Here is a 23557-nt window from a genome sequence, read left to right on the forward strand (position 1 = left end):
CCTTGTAACCCGGAACTGAAGGCCTCGAGTTGCTGGAGCCGCCAATCCGCGTCCCGGAAGGAGCGAGCTGCGGGGTTCGAGCCAGTGAGTGAAAGCGGCGCCGCCCGCCGGTCGCAGGCGCGGCAATGCTGGTGTCCCCCGCCTCTTCATTTAGGGCTCTCGGAAGGAAAGAGGGCGAGCAGGGTGTATCCGCGCCGCGCCTCTTCGCACGTCTGTTCCCCTAATAGGGCCCCTTATCCCGGCCGCCCGGGTCCCTGCGCTGACTGGGCGCATCTTCCCGGCCTCACCGCGGCGCCCAGATTGTCTAGCGTCCCCGTCCCGGTCCCCAGTCCCTGCCCTGTCGCCGGAGCGGTCACTGCCCCGCCCGCCGTTCTTCCGCTGCCACCGCTGCTGGCACCATGGGCAGTGAGCAGAGCTCCGAGGCCGAGAGCCGACCCAACGATCTGAACTCCTCAGGTCGGTGCCCTAACTTCCTGCTCTCCTCCAGCCGGCTGGTCTGCTCGCGAGCAGGCTGCCTCCCAGGACGGCCTGCGGCAGCGCATAGAAAGCCTTCACCATGCTTCCTTAAAAAACAAAAAAAAAAAAAAAAAAGAAAAAAAGAAAAGAAAAGTAACCGTCTGTCCTAGCCTTGATTTCCCCTAGCCAACGCTGGCGCCGAGGCCCATTATTAATTTTAAAAACAGCCGTTTCTTCAGCTGTAGGGTAATCTTTTAACAACGACCTGATTAATTTTTGGCTCTAGTATTGGCGACTGAGATACTGAGATTCGGTTCACACAATGGATGGGTCATAAACAGGACCTCCAAAACAGGCTTTCTTAAAAACAGGTTTTAGCGGGTTCTTTTTAGAAAAGATGTGCTATAGCTGTACAGACTCCCTGAACCTTTGGATGTGAAGGTTTCCAGAAACTGCCTTTTCCCCTCAGGTGTCTTGGCTTCTTTTCTGATAGTATAGAAGTTGGTCAAATGGCAAACTCTTCTATTCTCCTCCTGTCCATATTTTTTTAGTTTGAGGTAGGAATGGGAAAATTACTATGCTGAGAATATAGTGAGTGCTCAAAAAAAAAAAAGGTGTTTAGTTGAGGAACATTCCCCCCCCCCCCTTTTTTTTTTGTTTTTTTGTTCTCTACAAATCCTGGGACTGCTAGGAATGCTCTGAATAAACTGCAGGCCTGCTAATCCGAATTAACTCTGGGACCTATAAAGTGTCCTGGTTTTAGAATTGCTCTGTTCCTGGTAGAATTTGTCATTCTGAAAAGTAGAAGCTAACAGATCTAGGGATTCACTTTGAAGGATGTCCTTCAGGATTAGTTCAGACCTGAGTTCTGGGGGGGTTATGTTGGAACAGCTTTTAAAGGTGAGCAACATCAACTAGCTTTGTTAACATTCTTTCCTTGGAAGGCTCAGAATATCATATGTTATAACAAACATAGTAATAATGGCTGCCTCTCAATTTCTTGCCCCTCAGGTCAGAAGCAGTTTGGGGAAAGTGGGGTGGCATTTTTAATTTCATTGTTCACCCATGAACTAACATCAAAGGTTCATTCCTGATGTTAGAATTTGCCTATTCCCTCAAGTGCTTTACATATGTTTATTTTTTAATCTTTACAGTACTTTCATTTTAAGGATAAGATAATAGAGGCCAGTTAGAATGTTGTGAAGAAGGTATTTCTCCACTGGAGTCTGGGGAAGGAGGAATCACACTTGTAATGGGAAAGATTTTTGTCATTGCTTTTATAAAATGTTAGGTGATTTGCCAAAAGTGATTAAGAAATTTTTCTTGAAAAGGAATAAAAGTAGCAAAGATTTCTTTCTTTCTTTTTTTTTTTTTTTAGTTGTTGATAGACCTTTATTTTATTTATATGTGGTGCTGAGAATCAAACCCAGTGCCTCACACATGCCAGGCAAGTGTGCTACTACTTAGCCATAGCCCCAGCCCCACAGAGGTTTTTCTAAAAGAGTGAATGCCAAGAATCAGGAGATCAACTTCCAGAATGCAAAGCAGTTCAGTAACACCCCCTGGATGCACCTTTGAGACATGGCCATGATAAACCTGAGAATACTACCTTCTAGAATGTAACACACTTCAAGAATTCATTCTTGCCCTAACCAAGAAGATGTTTGGGGGGCAGGTCTTGGTTTGGGAATCCTTTATGGTTTGAATTTTTTTCCTCCAAATGGATTACATTTTCTTAAGGATACTGAAATTGACCTGCCTCTGTAGCGGTTCTCCAAACTTCTGAATTTTGCCTCAGCCTAGAATAGACCTGTTGATTGTTTCTGTCCATGGAGTAATGCTGTAACAGAGGTAAAGGGCCTGGAGTTTCAAGAATAGATCTATCATCTGAGTTGAGACCAGGGGTTTTCCCCATGACTAGACTCTATTATAAACACACCTGGCGGGCTGTGATAAGGTAGATGGCTTTGCAACCCTATTTGCACCAACAACCCATGCATTTCCAGTTTCTTTTCTAACTTTTCCTAGTATTGACCTTGGTCAAATCACAACCAAATTTTGTATACTCATTTCCTCATTTGTAAAATAGGGACATATGTCAGAAGGATCAGAGGAATCAAAGGAAAAGTTTAAAACACAACCTGCCTATACTTTAGTGTACTGAATAATAAAATGTTTAGTTGTGAAAGTTCATACATGTTATATTCCTGTAATGTTTGGATTTTTTTAATACCACAGAAAATAGAGGTTCTCCGAGAATTCATCCTCCAACCTAAAAAAAAATCTAGATTTTATGATGTAAAAATACTCTTTCTGATTGTTACATTGAAAACAGCTGTGTTGAAGCAGAGTGCTACTATGCAGTTCCTGAGCAGTGCAACTTTATTTTCAGTGACTCCTTCTCCAGCTAAGCATAGAGCCAAGATGGATGATATTGTGGTTGTAGCTCAGGGCTCTCAGGCCTCACGGAATGTCAGCAATGATCCTGATGTCATCAAGTTACAAGAGATTCCAACTTTCCAGCCCCTTTTGAAAGGTAAGGGGTTGCATTTTGTCTTATGTGAACTTGCCAGAGAGGTTTATATGGCTCCATTATTCTCTCCTGGGTTTTTCCGTAAATGGCATCTTCTCCATGAAGCCTTCTTTGGTTACCCTATTTCAAATTATAGCCCTTTTCTCTGCTTGTTTTTTTTTTTTTTTTTTCTGTAGCATTCAGTCACCATTGACCTCTACTATAAATTTGTTTACTCTGGTTTTCTGCTGTAATATGAACTCCATTATGGCAGAAACTTTCTATGTCTTAAAATTGAATCCCCAACACTTGAAATAGTCCCTACTGAACATTAGGCTCTGAGTAATGAATGAATAGTGTTGGAGTTGGCCCTTCCCTATTGTATTTCCCTGAAAAGATTTTAATTCTTATTTGTGATCTAGGCTATGGCTTGATTAGTTTAGATCCACAGAAAAACTTTTACAACCACTGATGCATTTGTAATTAATTCTGGCAAGTGTTTTGCATCAGAATGTATTTATGAGAGGCAAGAGCACCCACTTGATAATCGTATTTTGAGGTCATATGAAGGCCATAACTTTATTGTTTTTATAGCTGCATTAAGTGGTAGAAATGATTTTTCTGTTAAGTGAACAGTATTTATGCTATAGTTCCTCAGGCATCCTCCTCCCCTCAATCCCATGTCCATGACCAAATGAGAAAACAATGAATTGTAAGGCCCAGTTTATTTAACCTGCACCTTAGTTTTCTGTTGCTATAACTTAATACTGAAGACTGGGTAATTTGTTTACTTTTTCAGTACTTGGAATTGAACCCAGTGGCACTCTTATCAATGAGCTATACTTCTTGCCCTTTTTATTTTATATTTTGAGACAAGGTCTTGGTATGTTGTCCATACTGTCCTTGAATTTGTGATCCTCCTGCCTCAGCCTCCAGAGTAGCGGGGATTATAGGCTTGTGCCACAGTTCACAGCCAAACTGGGTAATTTATAAAGGATTTATTTACCTTACAGTTCTGGAAATCCAAGAGCTTGACACTGCTACCTGCGTGGCATCTAGTGAGGACTTATATGTTAGATCATGACATGGTGAAGGATATCACATAGCTTGCTCCCTCTTCCTTTTGTAACAAAGGCATTAATGCAGTCTTAGGTTCCCATCCTCATGACCTCATTTAATCCTAATCCCTTCCCAAATGCCCCACCTCCCAATCCATTAGAATATATTTTTGGGGATTAAATTTCAGCATGAGTTTTGGAAAGGAGACCCAGGTCATAACAACCTGGTATCATATAATATAAAACATACACTTATATAAAACTGTTTGTATTAAAATGTTCCCCCCATAAGATCCATTTAATTCTTGAATTAACATTGAATTAAAATCTATTTAATTATTTGAATAATTTGTGCAAGATTAGACAGCTGGCAAGCAGAGATTGAACTTGAATCTTCTTCACTGATATCAAATCCTATATTAATTACACTGTCCCATACTGTACTTAAGACAAATGTGCTATTTAATTATCCATATATCATCTTCCCAGAGTTTCATCTGCTTTACAGGTGAGTGGCCTCAGAGTTAGATTTTGATATCCTATTATCCATCTTATTAGTTTTTATTATTTTGAGGAACATGAGTCTCCAAAGAAACGAGCATTAATGAAATTTCCATCTGTACTTGTTCAGACAGATTAAAAGACATAACATTTATCTTTTTTTGTTTGTTCTTTTTTAGATATACATGATGGTAGAATGTACTTTGACCTAGCTTTTACTTTAGAAAATTAAGAGCTATATTCTCTAATCCATCCCTTCTGGAATTGCACAGAGTTCTATCTACAGCCACAAATTTTTCATTCCCCATCTTCCTTTCATTACCCATCTCCATCCTCTCACCTCCCAATTTCTTCTAGTGCTAGGTGGGACCTTATATGACCAATTAAAAAAATATTTGTTAGTTGTAGGTGGACACAATGCCTTTATATTTATTTATTTATTTATTTTTTATGTGGTGTTGAGAATCAAACCCAGTGCCTCACGAATGTGCTAGGCAAGCACTCTTTCAGTGAGCCACAACCCCAGCCCAATTATGTGATCAATTCTTGTCTTCACCTTAGGAAACTACTCAAATCCAACAGAACTTTGAGATATACTAAATAATTTTCTGGGATTAGTTTCTTCATCATTTGAAATAATCAATACTTTATGATAATAAACTGATTAATAAGGAAAGTATCTAGAAGATTTGGTTAATGCCAAATACCACTTAATAGTGAAGCTAACCTTAGATTTAAAAATCATCATTAACATCATCAACCATAAATGTTAATAATTAATGTGATATGGTTAATGTAACACAATGTTATGCAACTGAACTTGGTTGCATTGATAGTTGGGTTTTAGTTGGGATTTTGCCATCAACTAATTATATTGCCCTTGTATTGTTTTCTTACTGCTTTGAGCCTTTGTTATTAAGAAATGTTGATGGCACACACCTGTAATTCCAGTGGTTTGGGAGGCTGAGGCAGGATTGCAAGTTCAAAGCCAGCCTCAGCAATTTAGCAAGCCCCTAAGCAATTTACCGAGACCCCGTCTCTAAATAAAATATAAACAGGGCTGGGGATGTGGCTCAGTGGTTGAAAATAGTGAGGCACAGGTGACTGTTAAGAGGTTTTCTGGTGTTTGCCTAAGGAAGGTAGCGAAATCACTTGATGAGCCAGGCATAGGTGCAAACCTGCAATCCCAGCAACGGGGAGCCGGAGGCAGGAAAATCGCAAGTTCCAGGCCAGCTTGGGCAATTTAGTGAGACCCTGTTTCAAGATAAAAAGGGCTGGGGATGTGGGATGTAGCTCTGTGGTAAAGCACCCCTGGGTTCAATTCCAATACAGGAAGAAAAAGAAAAAAAAAAGAAATTGTTTGAGCATGGTGGGATTCTAGAAGTGGCAACATGTGACTGTGACCAGACTACAGGCAGAAATAAGCCAGTGTGCATTTACAGTAATTCTCATCTTTCACTTGGGAAGAAGAAACCTTTTGGATGATTAGAAAATATAAGCAAAGGGAAAAGAAAATGGGTAGAAATAAATAAATACAGTTATGATAATAATAGCTGAAAATGCCCTCAATATTTTTGTGATGGTTACCATTTTTTCCATTTTATAGATTGTCTTAGTTTACATAGCCTAAAGTCATGTAGCTATAGTGATAGCCCATCTTAAGATGGCATCAGGACACCTAGTTTCAACTATTTTGTATATAGGATATGACTCAGTTTCCAGTTTTAGCAGAGCCTATCATTTAACTCTCTAGGCTATGAGAGGAAATAGTGTGGTGAAAGTGATGTTGTTCTGAGTTTTAAGGTACAGCATATTTGTTGCAGAGCCTCCTGCTTAGACATTGTTCTGCTGGTAATTTAAAACCCTGCCCTCTGTCTGCTAGGAGGCTGCTAGGGCCACTCATCACTGTCGCCTTTATACTCTGATCTCTTTTTTCCCCCCTTTACTGCTTTCAGGATGAGGCTATTTCTCAAAGTAGTAAAAAGGGCCACACAGTGAAGGCTGTACACCCCAGGTTTGATTTCAGAAAGCTTTTATTCAACTTAATGACAGTTTATTCTTTCAAAACAATATATTCAAATGTTACACAGAGTTCACTATTGTTTCATAATGTCACATGATGTAATGGTAATGCTGGTGGGTGATCTGCAGAGGCAGTGGCTGGGGAGTTTGGGGCTATTTGTATGACTGAGGTAATGTTTGCATTTTTAATAAGCAAGCAGATTCTTTCTTTGGTTTTAACCCTTTTGCATAAATACCCTGGAGTATAATTTAGACTTTATAATCCAAATGTCTGTTCCTCTCTCGTTTAAGTCAAAAGGATTTTTCTTTTTCGTGGCAATCTCTGAATTTAGCAATTTATTTTGATGTGTAAAGCATTTAATAGGAAATGAAGGATTAGAAAATTAGAAAGTGGCAATAAATAGCTATGACAAAACACAAACGCAAAATGTCAGTTTGATGTAAGCTAGTAAGATTCTAAGGTGTTATAGATTTCTTAAAATTTACCCACTCATTTTTTAGTGAAGCCACTGTAGTTTGTCATTCTAAAGAAATGAAATATTTTCAAGAGAAAGACAATATTGTTGATATTTTATGTAAAAATGAAAATTATTCTGTTAATTTTTGGATGAATATATGCATACGTACATATGCATATGAAATTCTTTATAACTGACTTATCATTTTTGTCAGTGACCTTGGATCAACATAAGGGATTGTCTTACTGCCTAAGGAAGGGACTGTTACCAACAAAGTAAATCAAGCACATTGAGTGTAGATGTTTAAATGACACTAAGCAGCATTGTTGGGCAATCTGAGTGTGGTGAAGGACATGACACATGTGAAATAGACTTTAATAATTAAAAAGAACCTGTCTTTTCTTGGTAGAACAAAATCTCATGGAACCACCATGAAGGATCTCAAGTCATATGAAATACTAAGAATTAGTACTTGAGATTGTAGCTGGGGGAGAATGAAATGATGAGAAAGGGGAAAAGAGCATGCAGACTAGGGATGTAGCTCTATGGTAGAGCTCTTGCCTAGCATGTGCAAGGCTTGGGTTCAAACCCTAGCACTACAAAGAACAAAAAAGAGTACATGAGGGAGTGAGATTTCAAATGATCAATTTCCTCACAATCTTTACACTTCTGTCATGCAGACAAATAAAGATGCAAAATCTTTGCATTCATCAGACATCTGCCACTACCAGCTGTCAGACCTTATCACTGAATTGGAAAAAGGTATACCAAGTAGGGGCTTAAAAGAATGGATCTTAATCAGAGCCATGGCTTAAAAGTAACTTCTAAGCCCAGGTTGATCCTAAGTCTGTTTTCTCTCAAAGACTATAATTAATTAAAAAATTATTCCTGCTTACCTTGTAGATTTATTTTTTTGTGTTATAACTCTTCATTTAATCTTTGAAGTATGGCTATTAACCAGCACAGTGTTAGCCTTACTCAGTAAAGAGGGAAGTACCAGGTGAATGGTCACTTTAAACCAGTGAGCTGGTTCACTTTTTTCCTCACTCTAGTAAATCTCTTTGCCTGCCTCATTACTGTTTCTTTCGTTAAATCTCAGAGGTTTCTGTGCCTTTCTCTGATATTTAATACTTCTGTTTTACTCTTCTATTTCCTGGGATGTTGCGTCTATATTTGCTTTTTCTCTAGCATCTAGCTTAGTGAACTACTTTTGTTCAGATATACAAATCATTCCATATTTAAAACAGAAAAGTAAAATATTTTCATTTGACTCCATTGCTCCTCCAGGCTACTATGCTTTCTGTTTTATAAATCTCTACTTCCAAACTTACTGCATGGCTACCACATGCTGTTTTTTCCTGCATCCTTTCTGCCTCATATTTGTTGTTTTATTGATATTTGCTTCTTTGGAGGACAATTAGTGTTCTCTTTTCATGCCTAATGATTTTCTTAGTTCATGTCCTCCTCTTTTCCATATTGAACATCCACTTTACTTACTAATTCTACCTTCCTTTAGTGTCATGACCCAGTCCCCCCGCCACCATGTAATGTACTTTTCTGTTTGCTCATTAGCTTCTGTTCTTCTCTGCATAGCTCTTTTGGAGAACCAAAATTCTAAGAACTTAAAGTGTTTTGAAATATAGACATCAAAATGATCATAAGTCACTAGCATCAGTTTCAACTTCTAGTCTTATTTCTTTAGCTGTGAGCTAGTCAGCACAGCCATGTATTGTTACTTTAAATTCTACATGCCTTGTCTTCTACCTACATATTTAAGTGTTCACTTATTCAATAAAACAGATTTTTTTAAATTAGGTGAATAATGTACACTTGAAGAGAGTGTGTTCTGCAGTTGTTTTGTATAGTGTTCTATAAATGTCAGGTCAAGGTACAGTTGATAGTATTTATATTTTGTATTTTTTTTTAGTATTTAGTTACAGGTGGACACAGTGTCTTTATTTTACTTTATGTGGTGCTGAGGATCAAATCCAGTGCCTCACACATGCTAAGCAAGCACTGTACCTCTGAGCCACAACCCCAGCCCCATATTTTGTATTTTTATTGACTAATTTTATCACTTACTGAAAGACAGGTGTAAAAATATCCAGTCATGAGTGCAAATTTGCCTATTGTCAGATATTTATTTATTTATTTATTTATTCATTCATTTATTCATACCAGGGATTGGACCCAGGGCACTTAACTACTGAGCCACATCCCAGCCTTTTTTTTAAAAAATTATTTTTAAATTTTTTTAGTTATAGATGGACACATACCTTTACTTTATTTATTTATTTTTATGTGGTGCTGAGGATCAAGCACATACCTCACATGTACTAGGCAAGTGCTCTACCACTGAGCCATAACCCCAGCCCCGGAGCCCTTTTTTAAATATTTTGTTTAGAGACAGGGTCTTACTGAGTTACTTAGGGCCTGGCTAAGTTGCTGAGGCTGGCTTTGAACTTGGCCATCCTTCTGCCTCAGCCTTCCGAGCCACTGAGATTATAGGCCTGCACCACAGCGCTCAGCCCTATTGTCAGTTTTTGCATATGTATTTTGGAATTCTGTTTTTAGACATATTCACATTAACAATTCATAAATTGACCAGGCATGGTGGTGCATGCTGGTAATCCCAGTGACTCAAGAGGCTAAAACAGGATTGTGAGTTCAAAGCCAGCCTTAGCAATTTAGGTCCTGAGCAACTCAACAAGACCCTGTCTTTAAGTAAAAATATAAAAAAGGGATGGGGATGTGGCTCAGTGTACCAAAAAAAAAAAAAATCGATAAATTGATCTTCCATCATTATGAAATTGTCCTTCTATTTGTGGTATTACTCCATCCCATAGTGTATATTGTTTTATATTGATATATCTACTCTAACTTTCTTATACTTATCGTTTGCATAGTTTTTACCATTATTGTACTTATTTTTACCTAGTTATGTCTTCATATTTAAAGTATCTTGTAGAAAGCATAGAATAGTAGGGTCTTGCTTTTGTATCTAGGCTAACAGTCTGCCTTTTAATTAGTGGTGCAAAATTGATAAGATTGGATATAAGTCTACCATTTTCTATTTGTTATGTTCTTGATTCTTTTCACTCTTTTCCAGCCTTTTGATCAATTGAATATTTTTTTAGTATTCCATTTTAGTTCCTTTATTTGCTTTTTTTGTACTTCTTTGCATGATTTTTTAAATGATTGCTCTAGGGATTACAATATGTATCCTTAATTTATCAGAGTTCATTGAGAGTTACTATTCTGTCACTTGGCATAACATGTAAGAACCTTTCAATGATATGGTTTCATTCACCTCCACTTCTTTGTGCTTTATCTGTTATATCACCTCCCACTTCTTTGTGCTTTATCTGTCATATATAGTGTTATATATATATTAGAAATCCTACAGTAATTTTATGCACATGTATTTGTTTCAAACAATCATCTTTTAGAGAAATTAAGAGAAAAAATTCCCGTTGGATGCCATTTATTCTTTAGTGCAAAGAACTTTTTTTTTTTTTTTTTTAGTATTCCTTGCAGTGCAGATCAGCTGGGGAAAAAACCTGACTTTATCTATCTGAAAATGTCATTGTTTGGCCCAGTTTTGTTGATCACTTATTGTTATTTTTTTAATAATCACTTAGTTTTTGAAGTGATACTGTGAGACTATGAATCTCATTTTTTCACCATTCATAATACCTATTGATATTTCTTGCTTTAAACTAATTCTACTGTGTTTTCTGCCAAATGGTGATTTTAAAAAAAATTATAATTTCTTCATTTATTAATTTGCATACTGCTGTAAGAGAGCTTTCTCTCCTCCCTTTGTCTTTTCCCTTTCTCCCTTTCTCTTCATTTATTTATTTATTCATTTATTTTAATCAATGTGGTACAGTGGACTCCTGATTTTGTTTTTTCAGATTACTGTTATTTATTTTCAGTCTTCAAATGGTCCAGATTTTCTGGGCATGGTGGTGCATATCTGTAATCTTAGCTAGGTTGAGGCAGGAGAATTGCAAGTTTGAGGCCAGCCTGGACAAGCTAGTGAGACCCTATCTCAAAATTAGAAAAAAGGCTGGAGGTGTAGCTTGGTTGTAGAGTGCCACTGAGTTCCATTCCAAGTACTGCAAAAAATAGAAACAAAAACCCTCCAGATTTGACCAGTTGTGCCACCTTTAGTGGAGCTTCCTGTGTCCTTTAATAGATTTCTTCTTTCTTTTCTTTTTCTTTTTTTTGGTACCATGGATTGAACTTGGGGACACTTGACCACTGAGCCACATCCCTAGCCCTGTTTTGTATTTTATTTAGAGACAGGGTCTCACTGAGTAGCTTAGTACCTTGCCATTGCTGAAGCTGCTTTGAACTCTCAATCCTCCTGCCTTAGCCTCCCCAGCCGCTAGGACGACAGGCATGCACAGAAACCCTCCACATTTGTCCAGTTGTGCCACCTTTAGTCGAGCTTCCTGTGTCCTTTGATATATTTCTTTTTTTCTTTCTTTCTTTCTTTTTTTTTTTTGGTAACAGGGATTGAACTTGGGGGCACTTGACCACTGAGATATATTTCTTTTATTCTTTGAACATGTCTTTAGTTTCTGGAACAATATAATGTTCCAGACTTATCTCATTCTTCCCTGTCTCCAGTCAGACATTTCTCAAAGGAACCCTGATTGTTTTAGTAGACAGTGGTATTTAGAAACCACTCCCTGAACCTTTCAGTGGATTGTATTAGGAATTACATATGTGTGCATAAACATACATACTCACACATTTATATCCATGTTATTTCTCTCTCTCTGTGTATATGTATATATATGTATGAATATATAAATCTATACATCTATATAGAGAGAAAACGATGAACTCATACTAATGTATGCCATGTGTTCATTGATTTCCAGGTTTAAGGTTCTTATCAGATACTGTGGCCATTAATTCAGGTGTTTTTTTTCTCCCCACTTATCTCAGCCTTTTTGTGGGACTCAATGTCTGTGTTATACTAATTGATATTTTCTCACAGGTTACCAACATACCTTTCAGTTTTTACTTTTAGTCTTTTCCTTTCCATCCTTCGGATAGTTTTGATTGCTGTGTTTGCAGATGCAGGCCTTTTCCCCCCTATCGTGTCTATACTGTTCTTAATTCATCCAAGTTATTTTAATGTCATACATTTCCGCTTCAGATGTACCCCCTTGCTTAAATATCTTTTTCTACTTATAACACTTATGTTTTCCTCTGCTTTTTGAACCTATGGATTATAGATCATAATTTTTTTTAACTACCTACTGGCTATTCTGTCATTTCTGAATGTGTTTTTTGTTGATTGAACTTTCTTGTGGTTATAGGTCATTTTTTCTGCTTATTTGCATGTCTGGAAGTTTTTTTTTAATTGTATGCCAAACAGTATATTTTGGGTTTTAGTACTATATTCCTTTAGTCTTTGTTTTGTGGCATCAGGGATTGAACCCAGGGGCTCTTAACCACTGAGCCACATCCTCAGCCTGTTTTATTTTCAGTTTTGAGACAAAGTCTCACTGAGTTGCTTAGGGCCTTGTGAAGTTGCTGAGGATGGCTTTGACTTGTGATCCTCCTGCTTCAGCCTCTTGAGTTGCTAGGATTACAGGTGTATACCATCACACCCAGCCTGGTGCTATGTTGCTTTAAAGGACACTGGATTTTGTTCTGGTATACAAGTTATAAGTTACTTACAATCAATTTGACCCTTTTTATGCTTCCTTTTAAGTTCTATTGGGGCTCATCTAAAACAATCTCTAGTTTAATTTAGTTATTACTAAAATGCTGTCTTTCTGAGTACTGTCTTTCTGGGTACTCTGTTACCCTGTGTTTTATGAAGTCTCTCTACTGTGGCTGGTGGAAACATGAAGTATTCTTAACCCTGTCTGCGTTTAAGAAATTATTTTGCTTACTTCTTTCCTGTAATTGTTTCTCCAGTCTCGTGGAATTTTACCATAAATTCACAGATTAATGTTTACCCAGAGAATTGAGGTTACTCCGTGCAGATCTCCAGAGTGCTGTCTTACTTTCTTATATTCTGATGTGTAAATCTAGGCACTTTAATATCCCCAAACTCTTGTCTTCTTTCCAGCTCAGTGAGGCAGCTGGGCTTTTTTTCCCCCCTCCATATCCTTCCTTCTATGAACTGAATGTTATCTCCCTAAAATTCACAGATTGAGATTCTAATCTCCAGTATGATATTATTAGGAAATGAAGCCACTAGGAGGTGATTTGATTATGAGGGTGAGTGCTTATGAGTGGAATTTGTGCCCTTTATAAGAAGAGGTAGGAGAGAACTTGCTTCCTATCTCTCTCTGCCACATGAGTGCACACTGAGAAGATGGCCATTTGCAATCCAAAACAAATATACCAATACCTAGATTTTGGATTTCTAGCTGTCAAAACTGTGAAAAATAAATGTTTATTGTTAAGCCACCCATTCTATGGTATTCTTATTATATTAGCTCAAACTAAGCTGTGCTGGTCTATATCCTAGAAACTGCCTATATAACAGAAAGCTGGAGAAATGTAGAGCATATTTTCCTTCTCTCAGGGATCAGAATCCTGCACTGCACTGCCAGTCATACAATATCTAAAAAAAAAGTGCTTCATATATTGTATCTGGTTTTCTTGATAACTAGAAGGCATATGAACAGTTAATTCTTTGTGAGCAGAAGCATAAATAATTTAAAAAATGTTTTTTAATCCATATTTTTCTGTCTAGAACCACTTCTTTCATTTTTACTTAAGAGCTCTATGCCCAGTAGCCTTTGGTTCCTTTCTGCAACATATTGATAAACATCTACTAAGTGCCTAATAGTATGAGGGTAGTGGTGATACAAAAATATGACAGTTACTCCTTAGGGGCTTATATAGTTTCAGGAGCAATTCAGATAGGTAAATATCTCATATGACCAGTGACATTGGCCTTATGCCCAAAAGATGTGAATGGAAGAGGGAACTATTAATTTGGTTTAGAAGTTTGGGGCATACTTCATAGAGGAAGTATCATTGAGGGATGGGTATTCCTAGCTTTAAAGTCTTTTTTTTTTTTTTTAAGAGAGAGAGTGAGAGAGAGAGAAGAGAATTTTTAAATATTTATTTTTTAGTGTTCAGTGGACACAACATCTTATTTTTTTTTATGTGGTGCTGAGGATCAAACCTAGTACCCCACGCATGCCAGGCGAGCGTGCTACTGCTTGAGCCACATCCCCAGCCCAGCTTTAAAGACTTATATGTAAATAAAAGATATAATTCTAAATAATTAGACTATGCCAAAATTCTCTATTTAAAATTGTATTTGGAATGTACTGCTTTGATTTTCTTTTTCTTGCCTAAATATCATAAGTATGCAGGTTAAGTTCTGCTTTTAATTTTAAGCAATATTAAATGTTAACTTACTAGAATAATTGTCAATTTGTGTGCTAATTTACTTTATCTAAATTTTAAATGTGTTATATTATGAATTTAAACAAAAATAAATACCTAAGGATATATCTTTTTAAGCAATATTATTTCCTGTCTGAGTTAATGAATTATTCCTGTAGTATGAAAGTAAGAATAAACAAATGAACCTTCTAAGGTTCTGGTTTGTCAATAGTTTCTGCTAAGTAATGGCCTGGAAACATTCTAAGGATGAAGAGTATAAAATTCTGTATAAACATATAGAGTATAAACATCTTCAGTTTTTCTCCTTTTCAGAAAATTCTCATATATATAAATTTTTCTATTTTTAAATATACATCTGAGACTGAAATATTAATTTAGGAAAGCTGAGGCTTTATAGGTATTTCCAGAATTTTAAAAACATTCCATTCTCCTCCCCATTTAGACATTTTATTTTGGTGCTAATTTTGTATTATTTGGATGTGATCGTAATAAGGTTTTCCAATTGGAACAGAAGTGGAAGTCACATTCTCTTTTTGAGCTCTTGCTATTTATCAGATATTGTTAGGTTAGGCATACAAAAACCAAAAAGCATGATTCCCATGGAGAGCACAGTCTGCTGAGACTATATAGTTAACAGATAAATTGTAATTTAACACGAAAAGTGCTATAGTGTAATAATCCTTTTGGGCACTGAAAGTAAGGAGCAGCTTATTCTGTCTGATGGAGATAGTAAAAATTGACAAGAATCAGAAAAACTTAGGATAATTTATATTTGCAATCTGTTAGATAGTACAGGTTGAATATTGGTTTTCCAAAATGCTTAGAACCAGAAGTTTTACAGATTTCTGAATTTTTCAAAGTTTGGAATATTTTCATAGGTCCAAGATGCTCTGAAATCAAACTTTTCAAGTTCCAACATGATTTTCAAAGAGTTTGAGGGGCTGGGGTTGTGGCTCAGTGGTAGAGCACTTGCCTAGCTTATGAGAGGCACTAGGTTCGATTCTCAGCACCGCATAAAGATAAATAAAATAAAGGTCCATGACAACTAAAACAAATAAATAAATAAAAAGTTTGAAAATTTTGAGCATTGTGGATTTTTTAATTAGGGATGTTCAACCTGTAATTATTTCCAAAACTTTGTTGTGCATAAGAAACTACTTGGAGGGCTGGGGTTATAGCTCAGTAGTGGAGCACTTGCCTAACATGTGTGAGGCCTTGGGTTCGATTTTGAGTACTATATATAAATAAAATAAAGATCCATTGACAACTAAAACAACATTTTAAAAAGAAGGAAAGAAACTACTTGGAGAAACTTTTTTAAAAAATGATGATTATTGGACCCCAACCTCATGGATTCTGGTTAGTAGGTTTGGGTGTAAGATTAGTATTCTAGGTGATTCTGAAGTGAGTCCATGGACTGTGCTTTGGAAAACATTAGCTTTTTGATATCACAAGAACTGTGAAATCACTCAACAAAATGATTTTAGACTTTTTTGGTACTGGGGATTAAACCCAGGAGTGCTTTACCATTAGCTATATATCCTTAGTACTTTTTATTTTTTGTTTTGAGACAGGGTCTTACTAAATCTCTGAGACTGGCCTTGAATTTGTAATCTTCCTGCCTCAGCCTCCAGAGTTGCTGGGATTACAGGCATGTGCCACTCTGTCTACTTTAAAAAGAGATGTGGTTATTTAAGGAGTATTTTGAAATCTGTTATTAGGTTTTTAATCTTATTAGATGAACTCTATCATTCAAACTATGATTCACATTTGATGACTGTACATTACATTTTGGATTCATTGAAAATTCATTGTAGAGGACTCTGCTGAAACTGTCACAGGTTTTAAGTAATTTTAACAATATTCTTTACCAAAATTCAGTTTTACAGAAAGCCAATAAAATGAAAAGTAATGTTTTAAAGAATAAGTTTAGATAGATAATAAATTATTTTCTGCTGAAATGATGAAAAAACATTTTCAAAAATTTCTAAAATTTTTATTGACTGAAAATGTCAGTAGGCAATAAATGTGTACAGAAATGCAGTTTTTATTTACAAGGTTTTTGGAACAGATTGTCACAGTTGGGGGTTGCTTTGCTCTTCAGTCTTTTCAACTGAAGGCTCTGCTTTGACTTACAGTTAAGATAGTAATATCTTCTTAAGTTTTATGTTGTATCTAGATTAGTATTTACTATGAGAAGTGAAACAGATAAACCCCAGTGAGAGGAGTTAACAGTAATGTCAGCCAAAAATAAATTAAAATATTTTTAATGCTACTAAATACCACCATTTATCCTCATATTTTGACATTTTTTCATAAGATGGCTTCCTTTTATAGTTTAATTTACAGCAGATCTGTTTTCAGACTTTTGCCACTAGATGTCACTATACTAAAACAATTAATGAGTTGGTTGACCCTACAACTTGTGTCAGTATTTTTAAAGGTCTTTGGTTAATAATATTTACTCTGTGGTATCTGGATTTCTTAAAAAAAAAACAAAAAAAAAAACTGATCATAGCTCACTTTACACACAAGCTAGTCTGGAAAAATATACACGTTCTTGGATGTATTCATAATCTGTAATTACTTGTTTTAGTTTTAAGACAAAAAAGGGAAAAAATCATATTATAGGAAATGTTTTAGCGATCTTAATTTTTAGGAGAAAAACCTCTAATTTCACTCTATTGCTATACTCAAAGGAGTAATTCAGTTTACTGGAAACAATCCAAATATCCATCAACTTGTGAATGGATGAACAAAATGCCATGTATGCATACAGTGGAATACTAGACAGCACTAAAAAGAAACAACTGATACATGCAGCAACAGGATGAACTGCAGAAACATTATGCTTGGATTCAGGACAGCCAACTTTGGGTGATGAGACCTCTCACCATGGTAGAAGCAGGAAAAAATATAGGGGAAGAAATATATATGAAAGATGGTTTGATCTAACTGGATATTAAAAGAGGTTTGAATAAGAAGGCCATATCAAAATGATTCTAAGTTTACAGTTAATCTCTGGTTCACCCTCTAGTCCTGGTCAGTCTCAGATATGCTTTATGGACATTTCATATACATGGAACCATATAGTATGTGTGGGTTTTGTTTTGTTTTTAGTCTGACTTCCAGTTTTTTATGATTATATGTAATGCTGTTATGAGGCTTTGTGCCCAGTGTGTTCAGGTGAATGTTTTCTTTTGCATGGGTTCCTAGAGTGCAGAGGGTAGATTGTATAGTAAACCTATGTTTACTTTTACCAAACTGCTACCTTTTTCCAAAATTTTACATCAATGTATGAGGATTCCATTTTCTCTTTCTGGTTGTAGCCAACAGAGTGCTTATGTAATGGTATCTCATTGTGGTTTTCATTTATATTTCTCTAATGATGATGAGATTCTTTTATGAATGTATTAACTATTCATATACTTTTAAAATATATTCAATACTTTTTAAGTATATGAATATATATAAATATAATATACTTATATATATAATGTATTAACTATTCATATACTTTTAAAGTGTATTAATATACTTTTTTTTTTTTTAAATTGGATGCCAAGCCCAGCACAAAGACCACAGTTACATTTTTTTTAAGAGAGAGAGAGAGAGAGAAAGATTGAGAGAGAAAGTCTTTTTTTGTAGATGGACACAACACAATGCCTTTATTTTTATGTGGTGCTGAGAATCAAACCCGGGTCTCGCCTGTGCTAGGGGAGCGCTCTGCTGCTGAGCCACAATCCCAGCCTCAGTATTAATATATTTTTTAAGTATATTCATATACTTTTTAAGTAAAATGGCTGTATTAGTCTTTTGCCCACTTTAAAATTGTTTTTAACTTTTTTTAAACATAGGTGCTCTTTTAAAGTGTACTGTGTGATCATTAGATTGAGTGTTCTATATGTGTTATGTCAGTTATGTTTGATGGTGTGGTGTTTGAGTTTTCTATATTCCTACTGACTTTTTGTCTAGTTTTATTGATTACTGAGAGTAAGGCACTGAATTACTTCTCTGATATAGTTGAACTGTCTTTTGCTCCTTTCTTTTTAGGTTTATGTATATCTAGGTGTGTGCGTGCGTGCGTGCGTGTGTGCGTATTTAGAATACTTAGGTCTTCCTGATATAAAATATGGAATGCCATTCTTATCTCTAATAATACTTTTTGTCTTAGAGTCTATTTTATCTGTTATTAATGTAGCCATTCTTTATCTTTTATGGTACTCTGATGGTATGTCTTTTTCCTATCCTTTTTTCTTTCAACCCTTTGATATCTTTGAATCTAAGATGTATCTTTTGTACATAGCATGTTGTTGGATCTTAATGTTTTATCCCATTTGACACACTGTATCTTTTGTTTTTAGGGGCAGTTAGGAGCGGGATATGGATATGGAGGACTGAACCCTTGTGCATGCTAGGCAAGCCCTGTACAAGAAGAGCCCTCTCAGCTCTTTACTTTTGGCTGAGGCGTAAAACCATTCACTATTTATGTAATTATTGAACAGGTTGGATTTGCCTTTTTGGTATTTGTTTTCCATGCATTCTTTTTTTTTTTTTTTTTTTAAAGAGAGAGAGATGAGATGAGAGAGAGAGAGAAAGAGAGAATATTTGTTTTAATATTTATTTTTTAGTTTTCGGCAGACACAACATCTTTGTTTTGTACGTGGTGCTGAGAATCGAACCCGGGCCGCACGCATGCCAGGCAAGCATGCTACCGCTTGAGCCACATCCCCAGCCCCCATGCATTCTTTTTTAAAAAAATATTTTTATTAGTTGTTGATGGATATTTATTTATTTATTTATATGGAGTGCTGAGAATGGAACCCACTGCCTTTCACATACTAGGCAAGTGCTCTACCACTGAGCCACAATCCCAGCCTGCATCATGCATTCTTAATCTGTTTTGTTCCTCCATTCCTACTTGTCTGCCTCCCCTTTTCTGTATTAAATAAATATTTTTAGTGTACTGTTTTAACTCTTTTGTAGATTTTTTAAACTATTATTTTTGAAGTTGTTTTCTTAGTGGCTGCTCCAGGGATTCCAATTTTCATCTTAATTTATCAGAGTCTACTTCATATTCATACTGAATTCTGATAAAATATATACACTTTACTCTGATCTCGTTTCATTTGTTCCCCTTCTTTCTTCTATTATTATGTTATCTATACATTTATAAACCCAGAACACAGTGTCCTAGTTATTGCTTTAATTTTTTGTCTTTTAAAAGAATTAAGATATGAATGAGATTATATTTATAGAATCTTTTATATTAACTCAGATTTGTCATTTTTGTTTCTAATTTTTTCTTGAAGTGTGAGTCATCAGTTGTCACTTCCTTTAAACCTAAAGAGACTTCCCTTAGTGTTGCCTATAACACAGGTCTACTAGCAGTGGATTTTCTGTTTTTGCTTACCTAGTAAGGTCCATATTTTATCTTCATTTTTGATGTATAAATTTGCTGGACATGGAATTCTTGGTTGACAGATTTTTTTTTTTCCTCAGCATTTTGTATACCTTGGCGGGGCGGGGTGAGGAGCAGTTACCAGGGATTGAACCCAGGGGTACTTAACCACTGAGCCACATTTGTACTCCATCCCTTCCCTTTTTTCTCCCAAGTTTTTATTTAATTTTTTTTTTTTTTTGTGTGTGTGTGGTTGTAGATGAACAGAATGCCTTTATTTTGTTTGTTTATATGTGGTGCTAAGGACTGAACCCAGTGCCGCACATATGGTAGGCAAGCACTCTGCCACTGAGCTACAGCCCCAACATTCAAGTTTTTTTTTTTTTTTTTTTTTTGAGACAGCTTTCATTAAGTTACTTAGGACCTCACTAAGTTGCTGAGCCTGGCTTTGAACTTGCCATCTTCCTGCCTCATCCTCCTGAGCTGCTGGGATTAAATGCATGTCACCGTGCCTGGCAACATTTTGTATACATCTTTCCACTCTCTTTTAGATGAGTAGCTTTTCCTTTGCTTTTTTCAGGATTTTTCTTTTGACTTGGTTTTCAACAGCTTGTCTAGGTGTTGATCTCTTTGTGTTTGTTCTACTGAAGGTTCATTGAACTTCTTAAATGTATGGAGTGATATTTTTCATCAGATTTGGTAAACTGTCCTGGATATTTTGTTATACTTGTGTTGGCATACTTGATGTGGTACAGATCTCTTGAGGCTTTATTAATTTTTCTGTGATATTCTTTGCTGTTTTTGTTTTTGGTATGGGGGATTGAACCCAGCCAAGGAAGCTTTACCATGAACTACATCGCCAGCCCTTTTTTTTTTTTTTTTTTTTTTTTTTTAAAGAAAGAGTGAGAGAGGGAGAGAGAGAGAATTTTTTAATATTTATTTTTTTTTAGTACTTGGCGGACACAACATCTTTGTTTGTACGTGGTGCTGAGGATCGAACCCAGGCCGCACGCATGCCAGGTGGGCGCGCTACCACTTGAGCCACATCCCCAGCCCCCCTTTTTAATGTTTTTATTTTGAGACAGGGACTTACTAAGTTGCCTAGGACCTGGCTAAGTTGCTGAGGCTGGCCTCAAACTTAAAATTCTCTTGCCTCAGTCAATCTCCTGACCCTCTGGGATTAAAGGCATGTCACCATGTTTGGCTGTTCTCTTTTCTTTAAATTGGATAATTTCTGTTTTCAGACTCACTGATTCTTTTTTCCTGATATCCCAAAATTGCTATGGAGATGCTCAAGTGAATTTTTTGTTTTAGTTATTGATTTTTTTTTTCAACTCCAGAATTTCCATTTGATCACACACACACACACACACACAACACACGCACACACACACAACACACGCACACACACACAACACACACACACGTTTCTGTCTTCTAATTGAGAATCTCTAAGTAGATCATTATTGTCATACCTCTATTTAATTCTTTCATTGTGATTTCTTTTAATTCTCTTATTCATAACAACCTCTTGGAAATTTTTGTTATTTCTAGTGTTTAGAAACTCAGACAGTTTCTGTTTACTGCTTTTCTTTTTTATTTTTCTGTGAGTATGAGTTATACTTACCTATTTCTTTGTTTGTTTTGTAATTTTTTTGTAAGAATAGGGCATGTTAGGTAATGTATTACAGTAATTCTAGATTCTGATTCCCCCAATATTGTTGTTATTTTTTGTGTTCATTTTTCTTTTTTAGTGACATATTTGCTGAACTTGTGAAATTTCTTTTCTGTGTTTGTGGCCATTGATTTCTCAGGACCACTACCCCCCCCTTTTTACCCTTTACTTTTTAAAAAAAATTATTGACTTGTTCCAATTTATTACACATGACAGGAGAATGCATTTCAGTTCATAGTACAAAAATGGAGCACATTTTTTCACTTCTCTGGTTGTGCAAAAAGTGAGTCACATCATTTGTGTCTTCATACATGTACCTAGGGTAATGATGTCCATCTCATTCTACCATCTTTCCTATCCCCTGCCCATCCCCTCTCCTCCCTCCACTTTGTCCTATCCACAGTTCCTCCATTCCTTCCATGTTCCTCTCTGACCCTCATTATGGATCAATATCCACTTATCAGAGAAAACATTTAGCTTTTGGTTTTTAGAGATTGACTTACTTCACTTAGTATGGTATTCTCCAACTCCATCCATTTACCTGCAAATACCATGATTTTATTTTCTTTTAATGCTAAATAATATTCCATTGAATATATATACCACAGTTTCTTTATCCATTCATCTATTGAAGGACATCTATGTTGGTTCCACAATTTAGCTATTGTGAATTGTGCTCCTTTAAACATTGATGTAGTCACGTCACTGTAGTATGCTGTTTTTAAGTCCTTTGGGTATAAACCAAGGAGTGGGATAGCTGGGGCAAATGGTGATCCATTCCAAGTTTTCTAAGGAATCTCCATAATGCTTTCCAGATTGGTTGCACCAATTTGCAGTTCCACAACGTAAGAGTGTGCCTTTTCCCCCACATCCTTGCCAACACTTATTGTTTCTTGTATTTTTTTAAATTAATAAATAATTGATTTTAATTAGCTAAATATATGATAGCAGAATGCATTTTGATTTATTGTACACAATTGCAGCACAACTTTTTATTTCTCTGGTTGTACACAATATAGTGTCTCACCACATGCGCAGTCATATATGTACTTAGGGTAATGATGTTCATCTCATTCCACCATCTTTTCTGCCCCCATGTCCCCTCCCCATCTCTTCCTTACCTTTGCCCAAAGTTCCTCCATTTTCCCCATCCCCCCTCATTATGGATCAGCATATGGATCTCTCTTGTTAGAGAGAACATTCAGCCTGTGGTTTTGGGGGATTGACTGACTTTCCTTAGCATGATATTCTCCAACTCCATCTATTTACCTACAAATGCCATAATTTTATTCTCTTTTAATACTGAATAAAATTTCATTTTATATGTATACCACCGTTTATTTATCCATTCATCTTTTGAAGGGCATCTTGGTTGCTTCCATAGTTTAGCTATTGTAAATTGAGCTGCTATAAATATTGATGTGGCTGCATTACTATAGTATGCTGATTTTTAAGTCCTTTGGGTATAGTCTGAGGAGGGGGATAGCTGGGTCAAATGGTAGTCCATTCCTAGTTTTCTAAGGAATCTTCATACTGCTTTCCAGATTGGTTGCACCAATTTGCAGTCCCACCAGCAATGTATGAGCGTGCCCCCCCACATCCTTGCCAACATTTATTGTTGTCTATATTCTTGATAACTACCATTCTGACTGGTATGAGATGAAATGTTTGAGTAGTTTGGATTTGTATTTCTCTAATATAGAGATGTTGAACGTTTTTTCATATATTTGTTGATTGAATGTATATCTTCTTCTAAGAAGTGTCTGTTCAGCTCCTTAGCCCTTCTGTGTATTGGACTATCCCCCCTTTTTAAAGCTGATAATCATAACTTCAGATTTCTGTGGGTCAGAGATTTGGGAAAAACTTAGACAGGTTTACTTTGTCTCTTATATGATTGCAGTCAGTATTCGGTGGCTGAAGCTGAAATAGCAGGGCTTGGAGCAGCTGAGAGCAGCAGCTGTCTGTACTTCTTTCTTTATTCATATGGTCACAGGTTCTATCCATATATCTGCCTGCTGCTTATATTTATGTATATTTTGAATTATGATTTCTAGGAGACTGTCCTTATGTCTACAT

General features: G+C 36.2%; 1 protein-coding gene across 2 annotated transcripts in view; it reads left to right on the plus strand.

The window, feature by feature from the left end:
- Positions 1-15: 15 nt before the first annotated feature.
- Positions 16-23557, plus strand: part of Borcs5 (BLOC-1 related complex subunit 5) — a 101293-nt gene continuing 77751 nt past the window's right edge. Inside the window, exons 1-2 of one of the 2 annotated variants that reach the window (XM_076854134.1) lie at positions 16-84; positions 2849-2992. In XM_076854134.1, the coding sequence (XP_076710249.1) occupies position 84; positions 2849-2992 (145 nt within the window). In that variant the 5' untranslated portion in view covers positions 16-83. The other variant, XM_076854132.1, reaches the window with a different exon arrangement.

The sequence above is a fragment of the Callospermophilus lateralis genome, chromosome 4 (assembly GCF_048772815.1).
Source record: "Callospermophilus lateralis isolate mCalLat2 chromosome 4, mCalLat2.hap1, whole genome shotgun sequence".
Classification (NCBI taxonomy): Eukaryota; Metazoa; Chordata; class Mammalia; order Rodentia; family Sciuridae; genus Callospermophilus; species Callospermophilus lateralis.